The sequence below is a fragment of the Triticum urartu genome, chromosome 2A (genome assembly GCF_056163025.1).
Source record: "Triticum urartu cultivar PI428250 chromosome 2A, HENAU_Tu73, whole genome shotgun sequence".
NCBI classification, from domain to species: Eukaryota; Viridiplantae; Streptophyta; class Magnoliopsida; order Poales; family Poaceae; genus Triticum; species Triticum urartu.
In genome coordinates, this window is record NC_141874.1 from 640607239 (window position 1) to 640623304 (window position 16066).

The 16066-nt window shown below is 49.3% G+C and overlaps 2 protein-coding genes and 1 pseudogene across 3 annotated transcripts; 2 read left to right on the plus strand and 1 right to left on the minus strand.

Annotated features, from left to right (window-relative positions):
• The first annotated feature begins 3919 nt into the window (after positions 1-3919).
• On the plus strand, positions 3920-6201 carry LOC147986364 (lysine histidine transporter-like 8). The gene is made up of 4 exons (XM_087544683.1): positions 3920-4386; positions 4491-4627; positions 4771-5198; positions 5352-6201. The coding sequence occupies exons 1-4, from the start codon at positions 4061-4063 to the stop codon at positions 5976-5978; spliced, it is 1518 nt and encodes a 505-aa protein (XP_087400809.1). The 5' UTR covers positions 3920-4060; the 3' UTR covers positions 5979-6201.
• Positions 6202-6463: 262 nt separating this feature from the next.
• Positions 6464-11149, minus strand: LOC147986365 (protein S-acyltransferase 10-like; annotated as a pseudogene). The gene is made up of 11 exons (XR_015617225.1): positions 10895-11149; positions 10693-10807; positions 10145-10219; positions 9971-10042; positions 9711-9850; positions 9560-9593; positions 8522-8631; positions 7529-7615; positions 7343-7426; positions 7086-7151; positions 6464-7000 (listed from the first exon to the last, which is right to left on the minus strand). The product of XR_015617225.1 is annotated as a protein S-acyltransferase 10-like (transcript).
• A 352-nt stretch (positions 11150-11501) lies between these two features.
• On the plus strand, positions 11502-14521 carry LOC125529207 (L-ascorbate oxidase homolog). The gene is made up of 7 exons (XM_048693615.2): positions 11502-11737; positions 11835-11944; positions 12533-12803; positions 12910-13358; positions 13445-13846; positions 13932-14010; positions 14105-14521. Exons 1-7 carry the CDS (start codon positions 11597-11599, stop codon positions 14321-14323), a joined length of 1671 nt encoding a protein of 556 aa, XP_048549572.1. The 5' UTR covers positions 11502-11596; the 3' UTR covers positions 14324-14521.
• The last annotated feature ends 1545 nt before the right edge of the window (positions 14522-16066 follow it).

A 16066-nucleotide genomic window follows, 5' to 3' on the forward strand; every position in this document is an offset into this window, starting at 1 on the left:
GAACATTTTGCTAGCGGAGGATCTTAATCTTGCAAGTGTTGACGTCGCAGATTGTCAGGTGGTGGTGAAAGACATTAATCAGCAGTCGATGGCCCCCTACGGCGCCATTTTACAGGAGATCATAGCTCGGAAATCGTCTATGATTAGCCGTCATTTTATGTACGATGGTAGGAGTTTCAATCTCGAGGCGCATGTCCTAGCAAAGCACGCTTCTTCTTTAGGCGCCGGTCGTTATATTTGGCTTGATCTCCCCTATGATTCAGCTATTGTACCCTTAAACATTATTTCAGACAATCAACAAAGCGTGTGTTTGCCCAAAAATTTCAGTTCGTTACATAGGTCCTGTGAGAAAAGGTACTGCACTCCTGTCACCCATGGTATTGCCCTGCTACGTTTTCCCACCCAGCGGCACCGGTACCAGCTACTCCATCCACCAGACCAGCTGACGAACTTTTGACAAGTCTACACCAGGATTGCTTGGCCACCACACCACGCGCAGTCAATCGAGTGAGTCCCGTCCCTTTTCGTCTTCGTTTTTAAATAACAGAGTCCATTTTACGGTTGGTGCGCTTCTGTTTTCGTCAAACACTTGAATAACTACCACAACACTGCGACGCCCGTGCCTGCCAACCCCTGGTCAGTGCCTCGCCTCGGCGGCCACCTACCATGCACGACCAACGGTACCTGCACAGCCAAAATTTCCCGTCCCAGCACTCATGCATGCATGCGATAAGACCAGAAAAAAGACGTGATTTTTTTTTAAAATAAGAAGAAGAAGAAGAAGAAGAAGAAAAAAGACACGAGCATCATTCCCGTCATTTTATTTTAGCGGGAAACATCAATTTTGTCAGCGCACGATGCTTCCCTTCGGACGAATCTCCATACCTTCTCTAAAGAAACACCACTTTGCTTAACTTCCATCATTCGATTACTCCCGCTTTTTGACGAGGTTGACGTATTCAAACGAAGAATAGTCTTCCTGAGCTAGTGCTCGATTTTTTTACTAGCCATCTTTCGTGACATGCGGCGTCACATTCATGATTCCATGGCTCCCTACTCGCCGATTTGATAACGACCCGAGCAAAGCAAAGGCAAACTCGACCGATCGACTGGACGTCATCATTTCGCTTCGGTACGATTGCCATCAACTTGCTCGTAATATGATATATCGGGAATGTGCACACACTTACCATCACAAAAACGAGCGATAAGCCACTTGTGAATTTTGTGTACTCAGATAGGTCTCCTCGAGCACGTAGTAATTGAAGTGGTGCCGCGCCGTGTGAATGCTTGCCGTGGTTGAATCTTGCATGCACGAGACTAAAGTCAATGACATGGGAAAGTCGTTGCACCTACGCGCTGAACTTTGGGCTCGCCCGATTAATTGTGAATCGTGGCAGCGAGGGGGGAGATGATATGGACGCGTCGGCCGGCGCATGCATACCCTCCAACCGTTCGAGGTGCGCTGATATGGACACTTGTTGGACACCACGGTCACCACGGCCATCAGGGTACATGATGCGCCATTTCAATATAAACTATATATTTTCTGAAACAAGATATAAACTGCATACGAATGTATATAAATATAGTTTAAAATGTATATTTACTTATTTGTTTTATATGTAGTTTATATTAGAATTTTTAAAAAGATGTATAGTATTTAGGAACGGAGGGAGTATATGCCATGCTGCGGGCGACAGCAGTTGATTTTTGGCCCCTTGCAGTAATTGAGTAGGCGACGTACGGCAGTGTGATGCTCGACCACGAAGCTCGCAATGCCGACTGTCGACTTTTGTTTCCGGTGCCCTCGAGTCGCATGACTGGCGCTTGGCTGGTTGTATAGTTCTTTGGACGTTCCATGGAAAATACTAATACTACTACTACTACGTACTATTGGCTCAATGCTCTTGCGTTTGAAACTAGCATCATTCTTGCATATACAGTATATGGTTTTTTTTTTGCGTGGAATATACAGTATATGGTTGAGGATGTGCTACTTGTTTGAACTTTTTTTTTTCACAGCAAAAATTAAGGAAGATTCATATACATAATGATGTTTCCGAGATTGGACTCTAACATGCTAAGAAATTTAACGTTCAATTGAATGTGTTATAAATTTCAAGACACAACTATTAGTTTTTTTAATTGTGTGTTAACCTATTTAATTCATTGAACATTGCATGGTTTTGGTTAATTTTAATTTATACCAAACATACATACAAAACTATCGAAAAACCCAGTCAGCTCTCTCCCTTGTCGCTCTCAGCGGTGGTCCGGGAGCCAAATCCAAAGACTGATCAACAACCCCCTTCCCCTCCCCCCCACCTCAACCTCGCCGCCGTCTGAGGGCGTCGGGCAAAGCCCGTGCAGCAGTGGCGTGACTGTTTTCGTCTCCCCTAGCTCGAGCTGTGCGGCGTGGGGGTTGTTGGGCTTTATGGAGGCTCGCGTCAGCAAGGGCCCGCGGCCGGCGTCGCGGTGTGCACATGCAAGGGTGCATGTGCGCTGGCGCAGGTGCGGCACGGTTCTGGTCGCTCATGGTATTGGAGGTCGTGTGCGACAACGACACATGGAGGTTCACGGCGGGCGGCGCGGGTCTATAGCTGCGAGACATTGAGGTCCATGTCGATGTGGGGCGCGTGAATGCGACGCCAACTCATGGAAGTCCTGGGCGGCAAGAGGTAGTGTGGTGCTGGCTCTGGCCAATGCAAGAGATCGCGCATGTGCACATGTACACGATGGCACAGATGTGGGTGGCTCTGCTCGAGGCTTGCTCAGGGGATTTCGACGGAAGTCGAAGCAACGACTTCGGTCTATGGATCTGATGTTGGTGCTCCTCATCGGCGTGACAAGGAGAGCGTGGGGTGTGTCCACATGACTGTCTCGATTTGTTTGTTGCTGTGAAGTTGATGATGCGGAGGTGGGGTCCCGCTGGCGACAATGACAAGCAACAGGTGGCGTGTTCATTGACCTTCTGTGACGCTAGCCTTTCATAGTTCTTCTTCGTAGCTCTTTGTTAGAGTTGGAGCTGTGATATCCTCATAGTGGGTGGCTGAGTTTTGGCACGGATCTTCATGTGACTCCGCAATGTTTCTATTGTGTGGATTGGGTCGACGATCATCCATGGCAACGTTGGAGACGCTTGCTTGAGCATTAGGGATGACAATGGTACCTACTTGGGAGAAGTGACGATGGTGACACATGTGTGGTATCTCGGCAAGGCTCTCTTTAAAGAGGTGTGTATGAGTATCCAACGTGTGCCGCTTAGCTAGTGGATTGTTTTCGTCCGAATTTTCATTCATTAACTAGACCGTTTTATTTTCATGAGTTGTGGGATATCTTGTGTGCGAGGCTCCCTTCCACGTAGTTTTCATACAAATATTTTGCATCCATTTCCAAAAAAAAGTATATGCCATACTTTTCATGAGTTGACAATTAATTTCCAACAGGAAATTTGACCACTTCCCTCCATATTTGCACCTCAGTCTAGTCACTCCACCAGCGTGTTTGCGTTGCACCTAAAAACGCAAGGCCGACGATGCGCACGGTATGTCTGCATAAACGTCCATATATGCATCTGACCATGCACATCTAACCTTGCACAAACAAATTAATGGTCAGACCGGCCGGCAGGCCAGACGATCCCACCTCGAAAGATCGACCGGCCGGTGACACAGCGCTGCCGTGTGCTCCCTAGTGCCAACATTAATTATGACCGGCATGCACTCGAGACCGTATGATCGTGTCGTGTCGCCGCTGCGTGTATGGCTGCGACCGGTCCCGGCCTCACCAGCCACACTATCGACCGCGGCTGCTGCCCGGGCCTCACGGTGTCCACACCCAAAAGCCGCACGGCTCAACGAACTCGACGTTCACCAACCGCGCGCGCTGGCGTGACAAAACCCCGCCTATAAACCTACCGGGCCGCCGAACCTTGCCGGAATCAGCACCCAACCGAGCTCCCTTGCACACCTCCTCACACAAGGTCTGGGCACCTACACTGGTACAGCTATAGCTAGCTAGCGCATACTACTACACCGGAGGGAGGGAGCGAGCGGCCATGACGAGCGAGGTGCAGTCGGCGCCGCCGACGCCGCGGCCGGTGTCCGCCCCGCCGTCGCAGATGCACTCTCCGGCGCCCAGCCGGTCGCCGCTGCGCGCGATGGCGTCGCCGCTCGCCAGCCCCGTGAAGAAGGCGGTGGCGAGCGTGAGGGGGTACCTGGAGGAGGTCGGGCACATCACCAAGCTCGCCGACCCGCGCGACGCCTGGCTGCCCATCACCGCGTCCAGGAGCGGCAACGCCTACTACGCCGCCTTCCACAACCTCAGCTCCGGCGTCGGCTTCCAGGCGCTCGTGCTCCCCGCCGCCTTCGCCTCCCTCGGATGGTACCTTCTAAGCTACTCCACTTATATTCAAATCGAGAGATGAACATATAGTACACGACTACACGTTACTTAATCTGTCCGGCCCGTGGGTTGGGTTCTTGCAGGACGTGGGCGATCGTGTGCCTGACCGTGGCATTCGCGTGGCAGCTCTACACGCTGCGGCTGCTGGTGAACCTCCACGAGCCCGTCGCCGGCGGCACACGCTACAGCCGGTACATGCACCTCGCCACCACCGTCTTCGGTACGTCCCCGATTCCCGCGCGCGCTTATTATCTCAGACTAGTTAATTACCACGGCAACGTCGTGCGGCAAACGACGTCGTCACTTTCAATCGCTGTCTTCCACGCTCACCATGCATGGCCTGCCTCGGCCTTCCTTCAACAGGCGAGAGATGGGGCAAGATCCTGGCCCTGCTCCCGACGATGTACCTGTCGGCGGGGACCTGCACGGCGCTCATCATCGTGGGCGGCGGCAGCATGAAGATCCTCTTCAGCATCGCGTGCGGGCCGGCGTGCCTGGCGCGGCCGCCGACCATGGTGGAGTGGTACGTCGTCTTCGTCTGCGTGGCCGTGGTGCTGTCCCAGCTCCCCAACCTCAACTCCATCGCCGGCGTCTCCCTGGTCGGGGCGACGGCGGCCGTCGGGTACTGCACCATGATCTGGGTCATTTCCGTTGCCAAGGGCAGGGTGGCCGGCGTGTCCTACGACCCGGTCAAGGCCAGCAGCGACGTCGACAGGACGATCGCCGTCCTCAATGGCCTCGGCATCATCGCGTTCGCTTTCAGGGGGCACAATCTTGTGCTCGAGATTCAGGTAAATGTCAGTCCTGGAAAAGAGATTCTCCTCCCATTCCCAAGTAGTGCATGTTAGCCTCGTTATCCTTTGCTCATGTCGTCCTTGTGCCGCTTTGAGGATGAATGGCGATGAGGAAAAGTCGCTGAGAGTGAAGCATCCTTCTCTTTGCAGGGCACAATGCCGTCGACGCTGAAGCACCCTTCTCACGTGCCCATGTGGAAGGGCGTCAAGTTCGCCTACCTCGTCGTGGCGCTCTGCCTCTACCCCGTCGCCATCGGCGGCTTCTGGGCCTACGGCAACCAGATACCTCCCAACGGAATCCTGAGCGCGCTCTACAAGTTCCACAGCCGCGACGTGTCCCGGCTGGTTATCGGTCTCGCCACCCTGCTGGTGATCGTGAACTGCCTGACCACGTTCCAGATCTACGCCATGCCGGTGTTCGACAACATGGAGGCCGGGTACGTGCACAAGAAGAACCGGCCGTGCCCGTGGTGGCTGCGCGCGGGCTTCCGCGCCTTGTTCGGCGCCATCAACCTGCTCATCGCCGTCGCGCTGCCCTTCCTGTCGGAGCTGGCCGGCCTCCTCGGCGGGATCTCGCTGCCGGTCACCCTGGCCTACCCGTGCTTCATGTGGCTGGCGATCATGAAGCCCGGGAGGGGCACGGCGATGTGGTGCGTCAACTGGGCGCTGGGGTGCCTCGGCATGGGGCTCAGCTTCGTCCTCATAGTCGGGAACCTCTGGGGGCTCGTCGCCACTGGCCTGCACGTGCAGTTCTTCAAGCCCGCCGAGTTCCAGTGAAATTAAAGATGGAAGCAAGTTTTTTTTTCGAGTGAAGATGGAAGCAAGTTTGCTGTCTAATCCACCAATGGAAGACATATTTATGTGATGTAATGCTGGCTTGTTTTTCATTTTGTTTCTGATGAGAAATATACTATGTCTTGTACTGAAACCTGAAATGTTGATTCTTTTAGAAGCAAAGCTGAATCTACGTTTCAACATACTACAGATCAGCTGTTCTATATGTTTTTTTTCATGGTAATACGTGTCTCATTTATAACATAAGGTTCATAGTACAAGCCACGTACATACCGATCTGGCAAAACTGAACAAATAACAGAACGCTAGCCTTTATACAAAGGAACAACAACCAAGAAGTAAAATTACATACTACAGATCAGCTGTTCTATTGTTTTCAGTGTCTAAAAACCTTAAGATCAGCTGATATGTACGTATAATCGTATATACAGTAGTAATGACTACAAGAAATAAAGCATGACAACCGAGGACGAAATATATATATATATAAGAACAAAAGGAACAAACAATCATCAGATACAGAACGAGCGAGTTTTCAGTTGTGCATTTAACATATAAGAGCTGCATCGCCCAGACACAGCGTTCTACAGCGAATGTGCGACTAAGTTCAAACTATTTTCTTATGAAGCTACAACCCTACAAGGAATAAACTGAAAAATCTACATGCATACTCAGATCAATCTAATGGCATCGTTTGATCCAGATGCATTCTATAGGAGACAAAAGGGTGCCTATATATATGCTGTACAACATCAATGAGCCACACGTATCTCTATCATGTTATTATATGCATCAAACTAAACTAATGTATTTTCACATATAGCGCGTACTAGCAGCACCTGCAGCAGATTACATCCCGGCAGGTGTAGGGTCTAGCCCGGGCTTCTAGTTCGTCCAGTGGGGGTACTGCTTCCAGAACATATCCCTTCTGTCTAGAGAGGCAGAGGTCATAGAGGTTCCTACAGATACCTTTGCTGAAAGGATGTACCTTTCTAGGAACTCCCCTGTAAGTGTCATTTGATCGATTCATTATGTACTAGAGACAAGCAAATATAACGAGAAAAATGCTAGTCTTCAGCCATTTCATACCTTAGGTAAGATATTCGCTTCCGTCTGGCAATTTCATATGTCGTTTGGTTCGTAAGAGCAAGGTAACTACAGATATACACAAGCTCGTGAATATAATAATCATCAGTGAAGAGGTCACTGTTAATTTGCGACTTCACAACATGTAACATATTCCTGATGTCAACAGCTATTGTTATAGTTTTTCTTTGTATTCTGCATAGCAGATTGCGAATTCTGAAAGAACAGACTACTGTGAATATATAAGCATAAAAACTTACGTATGCAACATGAGTAAGATCAGCAAAACTATGAGGATTACTATCAACGGCAGCAACAGTGTTAAGCCAGTCAAACCCTTCAACCTGTCGATTAAGAAACAAATAAAATGTTTGCCGGACAAACCTGAAATCCAAAGTACATGCCATGAGTAGTGAAACTAGATAAAAAAAGGTAGAGGTACATACCAGGACCCGTTCATATCCACATGTAAGAACTGGATGTAGAGAGCAACAGTCCAAACAACTAAACTTGCTTGTCCAAATATGTACCACCTAGAAAATATCACTTATGCAATGACATAAGCTGGATATAGTTTTGATGAGTCATAAAATAGAACATAACATCACACATGTATATTCCAATATATCATCAGAAGCATTTAAGAGCAATATTTTTAAATGCATATTAAGAGGACATAGCTGTTAACAGAAATAAAGGAATGGAGGAGAGCTGCAATTTCTACTTACATCCGGGAGACTTTGTGAGTCCAATAATACTAGTTTTTTTTTCTGTGAGAGCTGCAATTCTACTTATATCGGCGAGACCTTGTAAGTCCAATAATCATTAGTTCTCCTTCTCATTATTTTTCCTTTGATATTAAAAGTACAGGAGCCACAGAAGCACTACAATGCCAACAGGGCACTCTGTAAACCTACCCGGTGTGCTTTCAGTTAGGAGTTAAGAATTAGCATGCCCCAGATATGTCCAAAGCACATTCACAAGATACATGACATCATGTTAAACACTGGTAACTTGATTTTGGTAGATATGACTATCTGAGTAAAGCTTGAAGGAAGTAAAAGCCTGCCAATTCCACTTGATCAATATTAAGGGAAAGGGTGGGAATGGTCATCAGTACACAGTTCCAATTGAAATCAAGCAATTCCTTGTTAACAGTTGATATAAAGAAAGTAGAGACTTGAGAAAGTATAAGGGCACGGCCTCATTATTTGGTAAAAGAGCAGTCCTCCATTCCTACATAACTTCTGCACAGGGGGCTTCTGGATTTATTGTTAAACGATAGGGACCGCGGAGTACAGAAACTGGAGAAGGTAAGGATGTTGTGGCTTTTGCACATAATAGCATACACTAAACTATAAAACGTAATATATATCATAAATTCGATATTTTAATGTGTTCAAAAGATAAGCTGCAAAATGTGTAAATAAAAATCTCACCAAAAACGGCAATGATTCCTTACGCCAATGCATGTTCCAAGCCATGTACAGTGATGATCAAATTGGAGAACACACTTATCACAATCATGACAATGCTTGGTTCGTGGTGGCTGTGAAAGGTAGTCAACACCAAAAGATGAGCTTTGGCGACGAGCATAACAGAAACGTGTGCTAGTTAAAGATATTTCATGGACATTGCAAGTTAATGTGACATAGATATTTGAGAATAACAAACTCACATATCACAATCTCAATATTATGCTGAGCAGAGTCAATAAGCCTGCACTAGTTCTTTATGCAATATAAAAACAATCTACTATCTTGCCAAATAGATTGTCAGATTGGTAAATCGTAATGAAGCATAAAGTGATAGAAAGTCTTCTTGTGGTTTATATATGTGACTCACGGGGTACAATGAGAAAGGAGAGTAACATAATTGACACATTACTGCCCTCTAGGCCATAACTGGTGCTGTCATACATTAAGGTTGTGTTTGGTGTGAACCAAGCTCGCCCTACCAAAAAATTGGCAAGCAATGTTTTTAGTAATGACCACTGTTGGCACGAAAAGTGAACTAGAATGCGGCAACCATCCAAACAATGACCAATTTTTCTGTCATACCCATAATAATGGTATGGTACACATTGGTCACGAACAACATACCCTAACACCTCTAGGGTACAGCTTCATAGGTATGCAAACAAGAGCAGTAAGCACATGTCATAATAATCTAGTAATCAAACATATTGGACATGACACAAGACCTGCTTAATTGCTTTCTACTGATCTTTAAATCAAGTTTACATAAGACAAACTACATGGTCCATGCTTGAAATGATACATACACCAATGATAATAAGTCAAATGATCTTTCATTTCTATATATTTTCCAGAGAATTTTATTTATTCTGCCATAAGCACTAACATCAATATTCCAAGACGGGTATATTGCTGGCTGGTTACCACCAGTTATTTTATCATTGCCTTGACTATAGAGAAGATTACAATAGGCTGCAACTTTAGAATAATAAAGATTACCTGAACGAGATGGCAGTAAGAGCAGGTCAAATCCCTAAACAAAATGGAAATATACAACCATATCACATAAACGAAAATAGATGGCAATACATACTGAAAACTACATTTCGGAAGAGGGAAAAAACTTAATTCGAAATCCAGACAAGTGCACCTGCTGGATGATCCAGGAGGATACAGATCCATCATTTGCAAAAGCGACGAAGGTGTAGCAGATTGTGGGTTGTGTTGCTCTATTTTGCTGCGACTCATGAAATAATTTAAGCTCCCGTTTTTTGAACAGACCTGTCTTTTCTTAATCATAAAAAAACATTTTTAATTTAGCATAAAGTAAGTCTGCGCAACTGGCAGGCTCCAGCCCTTCAAATATACACATATATAACCAAGGCAAAACAAAAGAAGTTACGACATTACTTTGAGATTGTCGTTGTATTAATGAAGGTTGCATGCATCGCTGATCCAGCTTTCAACATATCAGCCACATACCTAACAGCAAGAGGACCATATGAGGTACAATGTAAAAGGCATCACTGTTCCTATGCATAATCTTTCCTCTAGGGCTCAATAACATTGAGAAGCACGAATTACCCCGGTGATGAATTAGCTGTATATAGGTATTGCGCCAAGGTAAACAACACCAGCCCTCCATATAAACACATGTACCTGACATCAAAAGTGGACAGTAGGAAGGCTAAAGACAGATGACCAGTAACATATCTTGTAATACACCCGTTTGAGCGTCAATTAATATGGGAACGGAGGGAGTAGATAACAAGATGCTAATGAAAAACATAATGAACTTCCAGTATCCATAAATTCTGAATAAGCTGTCAAACATTAGAACCCCTCAGTACTAATATTCTTCAAACATATCAGGCACTTATGGACATGCACTTCCAATTCTTCGCAGAGACACACCAAAACTATTTTCCTTCAAAAATTAAAGCAGGCCACGAGATGACACGAACTAATTACACGAACAAATGGTAGCTGGGAAAAGCAACAGCTCCCAGCACGAGCTAGGGGAAAACCGACTCCAAACATCGGATATCTTAAGTTCTTAAGATATAATCTAAACAAACGGAGACGTATCACAGGCAAGGAGGAACAGGGGAGGGGAGAGGGGCCGGTTATACCACTGATCCCGGCGGATTTGGCTCCGGAGGGCCGGATCGAGCAGGAAGACGGCGCCGATGAAGAGCGCATGCAGCAGCATGACGATTAACCTGACACACCTCCAGGGTTTCCTCCCTGCGCTCAAATTCCCCGTCTCCCCGGTGAGACATTCAGGCCCCGGCCGGAACCCCCACCGCAACCAAATCGAACCAATGGACGAACCGTGCGAGCCGTGGCGCTGGGGCTGGGATAGGACCCTGATGGCCTCATGGGGAGGATCGCTTTCCCCGCAGCACGGCATCCTCGCCGCCGCACCGTCGTGAGGAGCAGGAGGAGGGAGGCGGTGGCGACGGTTACCGGTGGCCGGTGCTTCCGCGGGAGGAGGAGGAGGAGCCGGCCTGCAGTTACGGTGGGGAGGGGCCCACCTGGAAGTGGACGGCCTCTCGATTCTTTTTATCCCGGACCCGGACTCTGGCTTTTTTCTTTGGGGGTCGGACTCTGGCTTCTTCAGTATGTCACATACACACACCCCACAGGCAAAGGCCCAGTGCCAGATGTGCCGAAAATTCAAGCCCAGAGTTGGCCCATCAGGCCAGCCTGGCATGGCCGCAGGGGGGGCGCATCTCCAAAAAGGAAAAAAAAAACTGTAACAACCTGCACATCGTAATCCCTCAAACAAAAAAAAAAAACCCCTGCACATCGTAATCCCTCAAAAAAAAAAAAAACCCGCACATCGTAACAGATTCAAAAATATTTCGAGATATATCCCAACAGATTTCCATCTATACGGCGCGGGAGGGGGCCGCCGTCTATAAATGCCCACCAGGCCTCCTCCATCTCTACTCCCGCGGAGCCATCTATCCATCCATATCTCTTCTCCGCGCCATCCCATCTCGTCTCGTCTCCTGCCCCTCGGAGGTCGAGATGGCGGCGGCGGCGGCAGTGGTTGCCCTCGCGTGCGTCCTCTCCCTCGTCCTCTCCGCGCAGGCGGAGGCTCCCTACAGGTTCTTCGACTGGGAGGTCACCTATGGCGACATCAACCCGCTCGGAGGAGTTCCGCAGCAGGTGCATATACATAGTTTTGAGCCTAGCTAGCTATTGCTGCTCTAATCTGCGCAGCGTTTGAGGTTAACTGCGACGACGTGTGATTTTTGATCTGCAGGGTATTCTGATCAACGGGCAGTTTCCGGGGCCGGAGATCGACTGCCAGACGAACGACAACCTGGTCATCAACGTGCGCAACCGGCTGCCGCAGCCGTTCCTGCTTTCATGGCAAGTTCTTTTTAGCTTGCTCGAGACATTCTTCCTAAGCGTTGCATGCACCAGTTCAATCTGCATTAATTACTTCCTTCTGGTTTTTGATCGGTTTTAGCTTACTAGCTCTAACATCGTTGGACAACTTTAATTTGCATCAGTTCAGTTTCTTCCCCCTAAAAAAAGTTTAGTTTCTTTAATCTGCATTAGTTTACGGTGTCGTCCAGATCAAAAAAAGCGGCCGTTAAAAGGGGAGGTTTGTTTGCGTGTAGTAGCACTCCAGTCGCGCAGCGTCGTCTCGTTTAAGCTTTGCAACGCATCTGATCTTGAAACGGCGATCAGCAGGTCACTGAACATAAATAGATGCATGCCAAATTCCTAAACTGTCAATTGCAAACACAGAGAAGTAATTCTGTTACATGCATCACGATGTATCCTATTCGTGCTTAATTTGGTAGTACTTAATTACTGCAAGATATATCTCATATCACTTCTCCGGATATCTCGCGAGTACAAACAAGTTACCTGCAGCATTAATCAGTTAATCACTTTTATCCATCGTCTGCGCAAAGGCAAAAGTAACGTAACACGGATACTCATGAACAGGAACGGGATCCAGCACAGGAAGAACTCGTGGCAGGATGGCGTGTCCGGCACCAACTGCCCGATCCCTCCGGGCCAGAACTACTCGTACCACATGCAGGCCAAGGACCAGATCGGCAGCTTCTTCTACTTCCCGTCGCTCGCCTTCCACAAGGCGGCCGGCGGCTTCGGCGCCATCCGCATCAACAGCCGCCCGCGGATCCCCGTCCCCTTCCCCCCGCCGGCCGACGAGTTCACCGTGCTCATCGGCGACTGGTACAACACCACCCACAAGGTACGTATGTCACCGAGCAAGGCGTTGGCTTGCACGAAACGCACTCATCTGTCGGCTCATTTCAGTTTTGGTGCGTGTAACCGATCGTCTTGGTTTTGCTTGTCAGGCTCTCCAAGCCATGCTGGACGACGGGAAGCTGCTGCCTTCCCCTGACGCCATCCTGATCAACGGCAAGGGCCCGGGGAGCGCCAACTTCACGGTGGAGCAGGGGAAGGCGTACAGGCTGCGCGTCTCCAACGTCGGCCTGCGGAGCACGCTCAACTTCATGATCCAGGACCACAACGTGACCCTCGTGGAGGTGGAGGGCACCCACACGGTGCAGAACACCTACACCTCCCTCGACGTCCACGCCGGCCAGTCGCTCTCCGTGCTCTTCACCGCCGACCGCCCCGCCGGGGGCTACCACATCGCCGTCTCGTCGCGGTTCACGAACCACACCCTCAACTCCACCGCCGTGCTGCGCTACGCCGGCTCGACCGGCTACGCCTCCGGGCCGCCGCGTGCCGTGAACCAGAGCGACGTTGACTTTTCGCTTAACCAGGCTCGCTCCATCAGGTACGGATCACGTCGTCTCGACCGTCCGTTCTAGTAACGATAATCGGCGTGTTTGGGTCTGAGCTTGCTGTGGTGACCACGCGCAGGACGAACCTGACGGCGAGCGGGCCGCGGCCGAACCCGCAGGGCTCGTACCACTACGGGTCCATCAACGTGAGCCGCACCATCCGGCTGGCCAACTCGGCGGGGCAGGTCGGCGGCAAGCCGAGGTACGGCTTTAACGGCGTGACGTACGTGGACGCCGACACGCCCCTCAAGCTGGCCGACTACTACAACATCAGCGGCGTGTACCGGATGGGCGCCATCCCGGACGCGCCCGCGGCCAGCCACAGCGGGACGCAGAACGGGACCGGCGCCGACGCGGCGCTGAAGAACGCGACGGCCGTCATGGACTGCGACCACCGCTCCTTCGTCGAGGTCGTGTTCGAGAACAGCGAGGACAGCGTCCAGAGCTGGCACCTCGACGGCTACAGCGTCTTCGTCGTCGGGTACGTGCACATCAATTCATCATGACACTGATGCATATGTATATATACTCTGCTCCATGATCATTCTGCTCGTTGGTCCTCGTAGGATGGACAAGGGGGCGTGGAGCGAGGAGAGCAGGAAAGGCTACAATCTCGTGGATGCAGTCACGAGGTGCACGGTGCAGGTAGGATTTTCTTTCTTTTCATTCATGCTTAGTGGTGGTATCAAAATACTGTCAATGTGTTTTTATTCACCTATTTTGTTGTTGGTTTGCGAAGGTGTATCCGAGAGGGTGGACGGCGATCTTCATCGCGCTGGACAACGTGGGGATGTGGAACGTGAGGTCGGAGGATTGGGTGCGCAGGTACCTGGGCCAGCAGTTCTACCTCCGGGTGTACACGCCGACGCACTCCGTCCGCGACGAGCTCCCCGTGCCGACCAACGCGATCCTCTGCGGCCGCGCTGCCAACAAGAGCCGCCTGCCATTCTCTCAGTAGTAAGCAGCCGCTGGCAGGGAATGATCCAATTGTATCAGAGTATTAGTAGTGGTATATGGTGTGCAAGTCAAACTGTCGAAGACTTAGTTTGGCTGGTTACTGGTTAGGGCTTAGTCTGGGCTTAGGAATTTACTCATGGAGTCAAATCATTTCAGGCCTAAGTGGCCTCGGTATAAACAAGAAAGATAGTATGTGATATCTCTTATCTGGGCTATTTCTGGATTTTGGCATGGATCACTTCGATGGAATCTTGTTTTCATAAAAAATTAAATTTCTATCTTATTTTACAAGTCTTTGCATCAATATGTTTTTAAACGATCGCAGCTCTCTGAACACACGCTCACCCCTTATCCCACACAAGCCGCTTAAACTAAGTGTGTGCTAATAGTAAATGGATTATACATGGTCCATTTGGGCGATACATCTGCAATTTATAGCACACGGTTCACTCGAAAAAGGTGTGTGTGTGTGTGTGATGATTTCACGTTCACACACGTTTTGCTTTCGTCACATGGTTCTATTTATATATTATGTGTGATGCATTAGTCATAAACATTTCTTATTTATCGTGTGTGTGAAGGGGGGGGGGGGGGGGTTTAATATAGTGTTAGAGATCAGCGGTGTGATTGGGTGATGAGGCTAATTAGAGGAGGGAGTGTGGATGTCAAAGTTAATCTACTCCCACAGTCCGAAAATACTACGACGGAGGAAGTACTTTTAAAGGTGCAAGACAAGAAGATCCTTTATCTCTTGATGGTGGCCACGCCATTTTGTAGTATGCTGATAATATCATCTTCCTTATGGAAAGATGACCTAGAGAAAATTTGTACTCTGTGCGGGCTATGTCAAATAGTGACATTCCTCCAAATCGGCTATAGTAAGGCTATAGCCAGCTATTTTAGAATATTTTTAGACAATTATACATGAATCCTATAGCCACGCAGCGCAAAGCACTCTGTCTTCCTTCTTTAGCTTCAGAGCGACGAACTTCTCTCAATAGCTATACTCCCTTGGAAGGAGGCGATGGGTAGAGAGTAGGTTGAGCATGTCTCTGGCGATCGGCGGTGGTCGGCGTGGTACGTGTCGGGTCTACGGGCAGCGGGCGCGCTCGTGTACCATCGAGGTAGTGCTTGCACATCGCGAGAGTGCTGCTCATGGATGAGCACGACTGCGTGGTGGACTCCCGTACATGTCGAAGAGAGGTTTTGGCTCCGCATGCCACAGTTATTTTCCCGTGTCACATTGCACGCATCGAGGGAGCGCGGTGCGGCGCGGAGAGCACCTCGGGAGTCTTCCATGGTGATTGCGTGGGTGGGGAGGGATTAAATCCAGGTAGAGGGCGAGGTGAGTGCGCCCCTGTCTTCCACTTCCTCCCCTCGCTCAACCAGTGCGATGCGGCTGCTTCCCTCCCTCCAGATTCGAGTGAAGCAGAAGATGGTGGAAATCGAAGAGGAGAAGCTGTAGCGGATCACAGGCGGGGATGCGCGCTAGCGAGCTCGCCTGTGCGAGATCGAATCCTGGTACAGAAGCAAGGAGGAGATGTACGCGAAAGCGTGTGCGATTCGAGATGGTATGACGGAGGTGGAGGAGGAGTCACTCTTCGAGCGGGCAAGGCATAGGCACTCACTGGAGATCCTCCTGTGGGCGATGGACCAGGCAGAGTCACCGGTGAGGGCAGTGGCGAGGAAGTGGGCGGCGTTCACCTCGTTCGAGGCCATCCCGCTATCCCCTGCCATGAGCACA

Excerpts from the sequence above, each read along its gene's own strand:
- LOC125529207 (XM_048693615.2), top strand. The coding sequence starts at position 11,597 with ATGGCGGCGGCGGCGGCAGTGGTTGCCCTCGCGTGCGTCCTCTCCCTC. Across the intron at positions 11,738-11,834 it reads TCGGAGGAGTTCCGCAGCAG|GGTATTCTGATCAACGGGCA; the intron begins GTGCATATACAT and ends TTTGATCTGCAG. Across the intron at positions 13,847-13,931 it reads TACAGCGTCTTCGTCGTCGG|GATGGACAAGGGGGCGTGGA; the intron begins GTACGTGCACAT and ends TGGTCCTCGTAG.
- LOC147986364 (XM_087544683.1), top strand. The coding sequence starts at position 4,061 with ATGACGAGCGAGGTGCAGTCGGCGCCGCCGACGCCGCGGCCGGTGTCC. Across the intron at positions 4,387-4,490 it reads GCCTTCGCCTCCCTCGGATG|GACGTGGGCGATCGTGTGCC; the intron begins GTACCTTCTAAG and ends GGGTTCTTGCAG. Across the intron at positions 5,199-5,351 it reads ATCTTGTGCTCGAGATTCAG|GGCACAATGCCGTCGACGCT; the intron begins GTAAATGTCAGT and ends TTCTCTTTGCAG.